The sequence below is a fragment of the Aedes albopictus genome, chromosome 2 (genome assembly GCF_035046485.1).
Source record: "Aedes albopictus strain Foshan chromosome 2, AalbF5, whole genome shotgun sequence".
In the NCBI taxonomy this organism is placed as follows: domain Eukaryota; kingdom Metazoa; phylum Arthropoda; class Insecta; order Diptera; family Culicidae; genus Aedes; species Aedes albopictus.
This window is the reverse complement of record NC_085137.1, coordinates 318,678,240-318,691,040: the sequence shown is the minus strand read 5'-3', so window position 1 is coordinate 318,691,040 and position 12,801 is coordinate 318,678,240. Positions and strand designations below refer to the sequence as shown.

The 12,801-nt window shown below is 41.0% G+C and overlaps 2 protein-coding genes across 3 annotated transcripts in view; both read right to left on the bottom strand.

The window, feature by feature from the left end:
* The window catches only part of LOC134288220 (uncharacterized), an 837,108-nt gene that overhangs the window by 286,831 nt on the left and 537,476 nt on the right, over positions 1-12,801 (bottom strand). The gene's annotated exons all lie outside the window — the stretch shown is intronic.
* LOC115270444 (uncharacterized) lies at positions 6,379-8,415 on the bottom strand. Its single transcript, XM_029880172.2, has 2 exons — positions 7,623-8,415; positions 6,379-7,562 (listed from the first exon to the last, which is right to left on the bottom strand). Exons 1-2 carry the CDS (start codon positions 8,296-8,298, stop codon positions 7,432-7,434), a joined length of 807 nt encoding a protein of 268 aa, XP_029736032.2. The 5' UTR covers positions 8,299-8,415; the 3' UTR covers positions 6,379-7,431.

Genomic DNA, 12,801 nt, shown 5'->3' with positions numbered 1-12,801 from the left:
GAACACCGCCTTATACTTCAACGCTGTTCAGCTCAAAACACGTGTTTTCCATTCTGATTTCGCTGTCAGTATTTTTATCGCACGGTGAGAAAACTTGTATCGAATGCGGCCAAAAAGTGTTGGTCCTTATTGAAGATATTGTTTTCAGACGAATTAATTGCGATATGAATATGTTTTTATTTTTGTTATTAAATATCGATTTTTAAAAATGTATGACAATATGTTGTGCGGTATGGTCTTGGACATGGTGCATTCACATCATCTGTTCAGGTAATCTACTCATGCTCAGTCGAAGATCCGTTATACATTTTTTTTTTTATTTATGCTTTTGGCATGGAATCTTGATATTATGTTCAATAAAAAGTGCATAAGGATGTTTAGGGATACTTGAAATGTGTCGATTTCTGAATGCTGTTTGATTATCTAGGTGACTGTGGGAACAATATTCAGCTGAGACATATTCAGTAAACACGACAGCACTGAAATGTCAAATGCGTCGATCCAAGCGTCTCGTACAATCGAACTGCTGCGGAAGATAAACAATATAATAATCAAGGTACAAGATATCTTGTTACAGACTAATAAATAAACGCCTCATTTTTACGCTGATTACGTCTCTTGGCACTCATAGTTAAACTACAAAATTCTATTCTGTTTTATTTTATGTGATTCGTTTAAAATTTTGGTTCTTTAATAACTTGGTTGTCTAAACAGTTTTAGCCATGATTTATCCCATAATCCAAACAAAGTTCCGAGTCAAACTATGACGGCCTGAAGGCGTTTATTTGACAAGTGAAAAGCACATTGTTTAGGAGCATATGCTTATCGATACATCAGCTTAATAAGATGCAGACAAATGTTTTGTTAAACTCTTTTGTTAAGGAATCAATGCTTGTCGAATAAATTTCTTGTTAAACGTTTGAAAAGTGTTTTAATTTATCATTGTTGATACCGATGAGGAAAGTCGAACATTGACTACTTTCTCAATTGAAAAATCATTTAAACAGTAATGTGTAGAGCATAATTTTAGTTCAGCTATCATGACCATTATTAAGCAACAATTCAGCAAGCTTGCTTGTTTGTGACTTGCAATTGTTAGTTGGGATATGTTCGTAGTCCACCAGAGTATCCAAGATAGCGGTCCAAAGTCCAAGATAATGGCCCAGTATTCAAGTTAGTGCCTATTTTATAGGATTTTTAATTCTTGCATTATGGGCATATTTTGTATGAATATTTTTAAATGCAATATGACTATAGTTTGAATGGGGAAGAATGCCGGTCTTCGTCCAAAACTGGTAACCAGAAAATCATAAACGACGACCCAAAATTCAATACGGCGACTATTTTATGTAATTTTAGGTGCAGAGTCCAAAAATGAATACCAGAACATCCAAGATGGTGTCTCAATGTTCAAGATGGCGGTTAGTTTAGTTGGGGTAGATATCCGGAGTCATGAAATGATGACCGGAAAATCTAAAATGACGTATCAAAATTTTGCGGCTTCATGACACTTGTTTGGTTTGAGTTTTGGATCGTTGTCTTATATTTTCTGAATATTGGATGTTATGCTAATATAAAATGTATCCATATTGAGTAGATTTAGCAAGCAGTTTTCATTTTGTATTTATGTCAATGTCATCAACATGTCGCTCGAGTTTTGTTGAAAGGATATTTTAAAGCACGAGAAAGGCACCATCACCGCTAGGTGGATTAAATAGGGTTTTTATTAATTGGTATAATCTTTGTGCGTTTCCACTCAGCAGGAAATTTGCTCGAAACGATGATTGAATTAAAAAGATGTTCAAAAACGGGTAACGCGAAAGGTGCAATAATTTTCAAAAACTTGATGGGCAAACCATCAAAGCCAACAGCATTGGACTTTATGCTGAAAATTGCATTTATTATTTCGAAGTCTACTATAGGTCGAAAGCAGAAACCATTGTTATTTGATGAAAAACGTATGATTTCATTATTGCCTTCGGAAAAATTGGAAGAAAAGTATTCATTAATGTCATTTGCAGGATACTGGTTGATAACTGGAGCAGGTTGCTTAGTGGAAACACCGAGGTTCTTCACATTATTCCAAAGCTGCTTGCATGGAAGATTTAAATTCAGCTTCTCACGGTCATGATTTCTTTTTGCATTTGAAATCATACAGCTAACCACGTTTCTCAATCTTTTATATTCCGCTTTATTTGCTGCAGATCGGCAATGTTTCCAATTGCGGTACGCTAAATCTCTGTTGATCATAGCCCTTTCGATGTCGGCATTAAACCAAGGATTCTTACGGAACTTACGAAATTGAAGAGGAAAAAAGTTGTCATGAAGAACGGTGAAGTGATTATTTATCATGTTAGTCAGTATATCTGGGTCATCCACGCAAAAGTACCTATTCCAGTTGATTGTGAAAAACGCGTCATATAGAGCAGCATGATCATAATTAAAATAGTCTCGGTACCAGTAGCCAGTCTCAACGTCTTTGTTGGAAAAATTCATCGAAGCAAATAGGAGGTCATGTTTAGAGATACCGGGCATAGATATTTGACTAAATTTCAACACTGAATCAGGGGTATCTGTTAAAAAGAGATCCAAAAGCGAACTGCCGGTGTTATAGAAAAAAGTAGGTTCTGAATTAATTCTTGTAAATGACATATTTGGGTGTGGAAGCTCAGGTAAAATATTATCTCCTGGGCGCCCATTAAAAACACCACCCCCGGCGAAGACTGGCGCTCGAGCCTAGCTATTTAGCACTGTAGTTGGAGGAAATGCCAATGCAGAACCCGTAGCTTCCGGGAAGGTAAGCCCAGCTCCCTGGGTTAGTGGGTTGGTGTCAGGCCCTGCGAGCCAGCCGTAAAAAAGACTAGCACCGGAAAATCAACAAGAGAAGAATGCGAACCGATACCAATGGCGACGACCACAGCGACGAAAAGGGACTTGCGATTGGAAGCTCGGTACGTGGAACTGCAGATCTCTCAACTTTATCGGGAGCACCCGCATACTCGCCGATATACTGAAGGACCGCGGGTTCGGAATCGTAGCGCTGCAGGAGGTGTGTTGGACAGGATCTATGGTGCGAACGTTTAGAGGTAATCATACCATCTACCAGAGTTGCGGCAACACACGTGAGCTGGGAACAGCTTTTATAGTGATGGGTGACATGCAGAGGCGCGTGATCGGTTGGTGGCCGATCGACGAAAGAATGTGCAGGTTGAGGATCAAGGGCCGATTCCTCAACATTAGCATAATAAACGTGCACAGCCCTCACTCCGGAAGCACTGATGATGACAAAGACGCATTTTACGCGCAGCTCGAACGCGAGTACGACCGCTGCCCAAACCACGACGTCAAGATCATCATAGGGGATCTAAACGCTCAGGTAGGCCAGGAGGAGGAATTCAGACCGACGATTGGAAAGTTCAGCGCCCACCAGCTGACGAACGAAAATGGCCTACGCCTCATCGATTTCGCCGCCTCCAAGAACATGGCCATTCGTAGCACCTTCTTCCAGCACAGCCTCCCGTATCGTTACACCTGGAGATCACCACAACAAACGGAATCGCAAATCGACCACGTTCTGATTGATGGACGGCACTTCTCCGACATTATCGACGTCAGGACCTATCGTGGCGCTAATATCGACTCCGATCACTACCTGGTGATGGTTAAACTGCGCCCAAAACTCTCCGTTATTAACAACGTACATTACCGGCGGCCGCCCCGGTACGATCTAGAGCGACTGAAGCAACCGAATGTCGCCACCGCATACGCGCAGAATCTCGAGGCAGCGTTGCCGGACGAGGGTGTGCTCGATGTGGCCCCTCTAGAGGATTGCTGGAGTACAATCAAAGCAGCCATCAACAACGCAGCTGAGAGCACTATCGGGTACGTAGAACGGAGTCGACGAAACGATTGGTTCGACGAGGAGTGCAGAGCGGTTCTGGAGGAGAAGGATGCAGCGCGGGCGGTAATGCTGCAGCATGGAACCCGACAGAATGTGGAGCGATACAGACAGAAGCGGAAGCAGCAGACCCGTCTCTTCCGGGAGAAAAAGCGCCGCCTGGAAGAAGCGGAGTGCGAGGAAATGGAACTGCTGTGCCGTTCACAGGAAACACGCAAGTTCTACCAGAAGCTCAACGCATCCCGCAAAGGCTACGTGCCGCAAGCCGAAATCTGCAGGGATAAGGACGGGAGCCTCCTGACGGACAAACGTGAGGTGATCGAAAGGTGGAAGCAGCACTTCGACGAGCACCTGAATGGCGAAGAGAATGTAGGCACGGAGGACCAAGGCAGCGGAGGAAATGACTATGTTGGTGCAGCAGAGGACGGTAACGAATAAACTCCCACGCTGAGGGAAGTTAAGGATGCCATCCACCAGCTCAAAAACAACAAAGCGGCTGGTAAGGACGGTATCGCAGCGGAACTCATCAAGATGGGCCCGGAAAAGTTGGCCACCTGTCTGCACCAGTTAGTAGTCAAGATCTGGGAAACCGAACAGCTACCGGAGGAGTGGAAGCAAGGGATAATCTGTCCCATCCACAAGAAAGGCGACAAGTTAATGTGTGAGAACTTTCGAGCGATCACCATTTTGAATTCCGCCTACAAAGTGCTATCCCAGATCATCTTCCGTCGTCTTTCACCTAAAGTAAATGAGTTCGTGGGAAGTTACCAAGCCGGTTTCATCGACGGCCGGTCGACAACGGACCAGATCTTCACCGTACGGCAAATCCTCCAGAAATGCCGTGAATACCAGGTCCCAACGCATCACCTGTTCATCGACTTCAAAGCGGCATACGACAGTATCGACCGCACAGAGCTATGGAAAATTATGGACGAGAACAGCTTTCCCGGGAAGCTGACTAGACTGATAAGAGCAACGATGGACGGTGTGCAGAACAGCGTAAGGATTTCGGGTGAACTATCCAGTTCATTTGAATCTCGACGGGGACTACGACAAGGTGATGGACTTTCCTGCCTACTATTCAACATCGCCCTGGAAGGTGTTATGCGACGAGCCGGGCTCAACAGCCGGGGTACGATCTTAACGAAATCCAGCCAATTTGTATGTTTTGCGGATGACATGGATATTATTGCTAGGACATTTGGAACGGTGGCAGAACAGTACACCCGCCTGAAACGTGAAGCAGCAAAGGTCGGACTGGTGGTGAATGCGGCTAAGACAAAGTACATGCTGGTAGGTGGGACTGAGCGAGACAGGACAAGCCTTGGCAGCAATGTTACGATAGACGGGGATACTTTCGAGGTGGTAGAAGAATTCATCTACCTCGGTTCCTTGCTAACGGCTGACAATAACGTGAGCCGTGAAATACGAAGGCGCATCATCAGTGGAAGTCGTGCCTATTATGGGCTCCAGAAGAAACTGCGGTCAAAAAAGATTCACCCCCGCACCAAATGTACCATGTACAAGACGTTAATAAGACCGGTGGTTCTCTACGGGCACGAGACGTGGACGATGCTCGAGGAGGACATGCAAGCACTCGGAGTTTTCGAGCGACGGGTGCTAAGGACGATCTTCGGCGGCGTGCAGGAGAACGGTGTGTGGCGGAGAAGGATGAACCACGAGCTCGCTGCACTTTATGGCGAACCCAGCATCCAGAAGGTAGCCAAAGCCGGAAGGATACGGTGGGCAGGGCATGTTGCAAGAATGCCGGACAACAACCCTGCAAAGTTGGTGTTTGCTAACCATCCGGTTGGTACAAGAAGGCGTGGAGCGCAGAGAGCACGATGGGCGGACCAGGTGGAGCGTGATCTGGCGAGTGTTGGGCGTGACCGACGTTGGAGAGCTGCAGCTGCAAATCGAGTATTATGGCGGCAAATTGTTGATTCAGTATTATCATGAATTTGATGTTAACTAAATAAATGAAATGACATATTTTCCACTACATCAGTAAAGCGTGAAGATCTTCTGGTTTGTTTAAAAGGATCAGTATTAAAGTCACCGATAAAATAAGTGGAAGAAAATCGAACAGAATACTCTTCGAAATGACTGCGTACCAAATCGGAACAGTCGATTTCGGGAGGGTTATAATACACAGCCAAAAGTAATCGATCATTGCCAATTAAAATTTCTATGATTAAATATTCAGTTTTCGTTGAATCATCATGTACACAAACTATTGATTTTTTAACCATTCGATAAGCCAGACCTTTTCTTACATAGATACATATTCCTCCGCCATGCCTATTACGGTCGTTTCTGATTACATTGAAACCAAGAATATTGATCATTGTGTCGCTAATTGAGCTATCCATCCACGTTTCTGTAAAACAAGCAATGTCAATCTTGCTATCAGACACTATTCTTTTCAGCTCTTCAAATTTACTATATCTGCGTGCTTTTAGTTGGCAGGATGCGCGGAATCCGATTTCTGTGCACTACCAGTACCTATTTTCGTCACTAAGACGCGCTTTAGGGTTCCGACTAGATTGTTGTTAGACAGGTAGTCGGTATTTACCTTCAAAAAATACCGGCTTGTCGCGGCGCGAGGTCAGCCACCCACGATGGCTATCAATGACCATCGGCTGTAGTCGGCTTGCTTCTTATTCAACGCTGGCTAGATGATCACTGTGTGTGTATCCATAGAACATCCAGTTTGAGTTATAGCATGGGCCCGGACTTCAAAATATCACATCTATGATGAACTCTGCACCATTTCTACAGAAGGTATTTTTACTGCCTGCGTTCACAACATCAACGTTCAGCCAGGTCATATCGAGCAGAATCCAACCTCTAATGTTAGTCAAACTGCTACCCCATTCGGCCTTAGAGGCGTTACAATCTCCTCCGATGATCGTGGGAGTCAGTTATGGAAGTACGCTGAATAGCGAATCTAGCATCCCGGGTAGAGCGAAATGGTAAATGAACGGCAAATTTTACCATTAAAATAGAATGTTTGAATGGCAAAATTTGTTATTAGTTTGTTTGAAATAAGAGTTAAAATAACAAAAATAATAACTCAATTTCTATGACATAAAAACTAAAGAATAACTTATTTTGCCATTGTAATAACAAAATAATAACAAAAAACGCCTCAAAACGAGAATAACTAAATTTGTTGTTGTTGAGATATTGATAACACAGAAATTAGAAAATCAGTTCTTAATACGCAGATCAAAATAATGGTAGGTTTAGTTATTCGTCTTTAATGTCAAAATAATAGTAAATTTTGATATTATCTCAAAATGTCTGGAGAATGGTAAAATGAGATATTTTATTTCGATAAAATAAAAATACAAAAAGCAAGATTATAAAACATCGTTTTTATTTTATAAAAACCTTACCTTAAAAACAATTCAATTCACTTGCAGAAAATCGATAAAATTAACGAAATGTTAAAAAGTAAAAAAAAATCTCATTCAGTGAAGTGCTACATTGACGTTGGAATCCTGCCATAACACTCCACCTGACTTCAGCTACTTAGAAATCTTGCGCAATGTCGGATTATTTGCGATAACATTCGCAATATGCTTATTGATCATTTTTGACTTCTCCAGAGCAATCCCTACGGGATCCTGGAGGATTCGGCGTCTTTCGAAAAGGCGATCTGCAAAATTAAAAATTAGGAATGAAATATGTGTTACAAATAGATTAACAACAGAGTGACCTTTCATGTACGCCACCTTTTCCGGGTCAAGCTTAGTCGGTTGCACAACCAACTTCCTGCTTCCTTCGAGTTTGTTTCGGCCTTTTGGGTTGTTTGATGGCCTTCCGGAAGGTGTCGCGTTGCCCACTCCTTGTGGGAACAATCGGAACAGCAACTCCTTTGTGAACAAATAGTCGCTGTCCTCGGAATTCTGCGACACACTCAGAAGCCATTCTCTGTTAGGATATCCTTTGACATCCGTGAATGAAACATTGTCGTGTTTCTGAACCAGGGACTCCTGAAGCATCATATTAAGGGCCCGCAGTTTCGCATTTTCCTTCTGTAGCGCCTCGGAGTCCGCTGCCATCTTATCGATCGAATCCTGCTGTTCCTTTATTATGGCTTCCAAGGCCAGACGCGATTCCTTTTCTTGAAAGCCGGCGAACAACTCTTCCGTACTTGTGCAGGAAGAATCATCACTGTCAGAAGTTGGTTTCGGGCATTGCGGTGTATTCTGTCGGAATCCGCCATCAGCTGGTACGCTTACCATTTTTGAAGGACCACCAAAATCATGTCCGTTTGGTGGAGAATCTGCTGGATGATATCGTGGTAGCGGTACTTTCGATGATGGCCCCGCTGAACTGTTTACTTGCTCATCTGCAACAACCGGAACGCTTTGGTCAACAATGTCGGGCATGGGCTCCGCTAGAACGCCAGATGTGGAGGCCGATCTCTCGCCGGGTTTCGCCTGCTTAATATTCCGATTGCAGCGCGACCTTTTCTTTTCAGGTTCGGATTCTTTTTCTCCTGTTCCGCTAGCACCTGCAAACAAAAGGAGGTTAGGTTAGGAGGTTATCGATGGCCATTTTCACTAAAAATCTTACCACTTTTTCGATTTGCCTCATATTTGCAGCATTTGCTCGCTTCGCTGCAGACTTTTGGTGTTGTGTTTTACGAGGACGACCCATTTTCACGCACTTTTAACTGCAACAAACGAAAACTTTTACCAAATTTCGCCACGCTTTGTTCTGCACTGGATGCAAAGCCACCTCTCATCAAATCACGCACACATAACCTCTAATCGACCTTTCGCGCGTTCATTAATTTGACGTTTGAGCGGTGCCGTGTTTACAAAAAAACGAACTTGTTTACATACCAACCTAAATAACACGACACTGCTCAAACGTCAAATCAGTGAATCAGTGAAACATCGACCAACATCTGATAGAGACTTATCAACAATCATATGCTTGACTCTATATATAATAATAATTCAACTTCGAGTTTTTTTTTTATTTTTTTGGCAGCAGGGGTGCAAATAAATTTAGTTGAGATCTAATTTTTGAGGCATTGGTTGATGAGGTACGGAATTAAAAGCCGAAAAAATGGGATTAGAGTAAGACGCGGTCACGGTATATAGGGTCTGGGACCAATTGGGCAGGGGCATCTATTTTGGGCACTTGCTGCTATAACTCAGTCAATTTTTAACCGATTGACTTGATTTTTGAGACACGATCAGATACGCACAGTAGTGCCCAGTATCTAGCCATGTTCAAAAATTCAAGTGAATCTGTTTGAAACTGTGTTATAGCAGCAAGTGCCCAAAATAGATGCTCCTGCCCAAATGGTCCCAGACCCTATTACATATTGAGAATTATTACATATTTAACTTTTATAAAATAACTATAAGTATTAAATAAATTTTTGTTTACCTATGCCATGGGCCCTTTTCATGTTTAAGTGTAATTATCTGCTAATCAAAATAGTAGTGCTTGAGGAGTTCTGCATAGCATAAAATTATATAAAAAGTTATTACAATGTTACAATGAGTGCTCGACGAAGGCGTCAATTTTATTTGGCAGATGAATACTATGGTCGGAAATATGTTAAAAAGGTATGTACTTTAATTATTCCAATTTTGAAGAACATATTCCAAAACGCATAACCTCAAATAATGTTTACAGCCAAAGCAAAAAATAATTGAGACCTCTAGCAGGTCCTGTGAACCATCCAGTAGCTATCAAGAAAGGGATGCAGATTCGGGGAACGAGCTAGAAGGTAATAATTATTAAATTTTAATTTGAAAACCCGTCTAATAAAATCATTTAGCATCAGCTGGAAAAGCAATACCAACTGTTTATACCAAGGAGGGCAATCATTCACACGAGACCGACAGTACTGCTGAACTGCCGTAATTCTGCAAAGTGACGTAAGCGCCATTCAAAATGTCGATATTTTTAGGTATATTATATATAATAACTGGTGTAAAAATAACACTGGTATGCTTGCTGTATGAGAATGCAAGATCTAATCGTAATCTATCATCTATGGAAAGAAACTTAGAGGATGAGCAAGAGTTTTGTGCATAACAACCAAAAAATGGATCAAAACGTTCAATGTCGCTTACGTCACTTTGCAGAATTACGGCAGTGAAGGTACTGATCAAGAAGCATTTGATTCTATATCGGAAGGATCAGAAGATGAGCAGTCCAGATCGGAAATGTTTGAAGAATGTTTACCCAAGGTAAGAAATAATTGCTTCTTTGTAATACATATTTAAACATTTTGACTGCTAAATCATTTATTAATTCTCTCACCAGCTATTTCCGTCGCTCAATGAAAAACTTTTTACGACAAGGGCTGACTTAACAGTAGATGACATTCTGTTCATGGTTCTGAACCAATATGTTCGACATAATTTAACGCAGACTGCTGTGGAAGACATGTTAAAAATGCTTAATACTATGTGCGGAACGAAGGTTCTTCTTGAATGTTTCTCCGCATTCATTTCGCATTTTCAATGTGACCCGTACAACTCATCCCGTATAATTCACTGTAGTGCATGTCAATATGATTATGGACCATCTACACAAGAAACGAATGTCGCATGTCCAGTATGCGAGTCGAAGGAAAAAGATTTTTTCATTTCGATCCCCGTGCAGCCTCAAATACGAGACCTCGTAATTGAATACGATTCTGAAAGATATAATCGGTATGTTCAGGAGCACAAGATTGCAGACGTTATGTGCGGAAGATATGCTCAACAAATTATTAAGGAACAGTCACGACAATGTCTTACACTGAGTGCCAACACAGATGGAGCAGCCACATATCGATGCACGACCCAGAAACCGTTGTATCCTGTGTTTGTTACATTGAATAATCTTCCCCCGAATTTGAGATTTTCAAAGCATAACCTGATTCTTGGCGGTATATGGCTTTCGCAAGGAGAACCAAACACCAATTTGTTATTCAAATATCTATGTTTGGAATTACGACGATTGCAAAAGGATGGAATTACTATCGGTCTTAAGACATATACCGTTTTATTGCTTCAAGTAAATTTGGATTCGGTGGCGCGTTGTAAGGTGCTAAATATGAAACAATACAATGGCTCACACGGTTGTACATATTGTCTCCATCCCGGAGAAACGAAGGCCACAAATTATTCCAGGTGTTATCCTTATTTGCAAAATGTTTCTAAGAGGGACGATACTGAAACAAGGCAGTTGATGGACAAAACAACAACTACTGGGGTTGAGGAGCATGGAGTGATGGGGAAAACAGTATTCACTTTTCTGCTGTACATGGACGCTATTGCATGCTTTCCTCCAGATTATATGCACTCGGTCTTGCTCGGTGCAATGAAGCAACTTTGGACTTTATGGACTGAAAGCGAGCACCACAAGGAATCATTTTATATTGGAACTCACTTAAAAGACATTGAGTCAAGAATACTGAGTATTCGACCACCATCTGCATTTCCCAGGTACCCACGACAACTTAGAGAATACAAAAATACAAAGCAAATGAATGGGAGCCAATACTCATTCATTACTTGAATCCGGCGCTTGTTGGCATCATGCCCCAAAAATATTTGAATCATGTAATGCTGCTATCGTCTTCAATTCATCAGCTCTTGGATCCTAAGTTAAACGACGTGACCATTTCTTCCTGTGAAAAAACAAACTCAATTTGTTCCTGCGACAGTTTGAAAATTTATATGGCAAACACAACATGTCGTATAATATTCATTTACTGAGTCATTTGATTGACGCAGTGCGGAATTTTGGAGCTCTGTATAATTTTTCGCTATTCCCGTATGAAGCAGGTATATATTGGTATTACATGTTCATCAAATAATCACTAATATTTTTTTTTATTCTAGGAAACGGTATGCTTCAAGGTTTTCGTTCTGGTACCAAGAAACCATTGTTACAAATCGAACGAAAATTTCACATGAACAAGCTTTGTCAATCAGCCAATCATAATGTAAACACTCGTGTTGAAAACTGGGCTCGTGCCATATGGTTAAAACACCCGATTGTAGCTCGATTCGATCCGAAGATGTTATATATTTTGAAGGAGAGCCTGCAGTTCGATACAGATGTAATTGTAAGGTCTTTCAGCGCCCATAGTAAAACTCATATTGAAGGCTTAAATTTATGTAATAGAACAGCATGCAAGACGTATCGGTATGACGATTCTTGGATTTACATGAACGGTAACTTTTTTAATATTCAGGAAATTCTATGTGATCAGGATAATTGTACGTACATCGTTGGTCAGCAGATGCAATGCAAGGCAATATTTGATAATATTTTTTCTTACGTGCCGACTGGTAATTTCAAAGTTATGAGAATTAACAATTCGATTCAACAATGCGTCAGCATGAACATACAGACCGTCGATGGAATATTGCATTTCATATCGAAATGTAAAATCCGCACTCAGGTTGATTGAACAATGTAGGATTAAAACTGTTTGTAATGTAGTAATATTAAAAAGCAATAAAGCATAAGTTTTGTATGTAGCAAAATATTGCTTCCTTGTATGACTTCAAATGAGTTGTTTTTTTTATGCAAGAAATTCCTCAAGAAAATCTAAATGATTCAGTTATATGTTATACTCCAATTTTATGGATATAATGTCAAGAGTTCAATTTTAATACAAGAAATTATCAGTTGAGAGAGATATTTGTCATGATGGCAAAATTTGATATTACGCTGTTATTTTTCATTTTTTTCGTAATATGTTGAATGTCAAAATAATAACACATTTCAGTATGATGGTAAATTATGTTATTGTATTAATATTATTGATGATTTTGGGTCAATTGCATAAAATAACAACTTTTACAATGATAGTAATTTTTGTTATTATCATGTTATTCGAGACTATTCAAGAATAGCTCGCCAAA

Coding starts and splice junctions, on each gene's coding strand:
- LOC115270444 (XM_029880172.2), bottom strand. CDS start 8,298: ATGCCCGACATTGTTGACCAAAGCGTTCCGGTTGTTGCAGATGAGCAA. Junction 7,563..7,622: donor AAAGGTGGCGTACATGAAAG/GTCACTCTGTTG, acceptor TTAATTTTGCAG/ATCGCCTTTTCGAAAGACGC.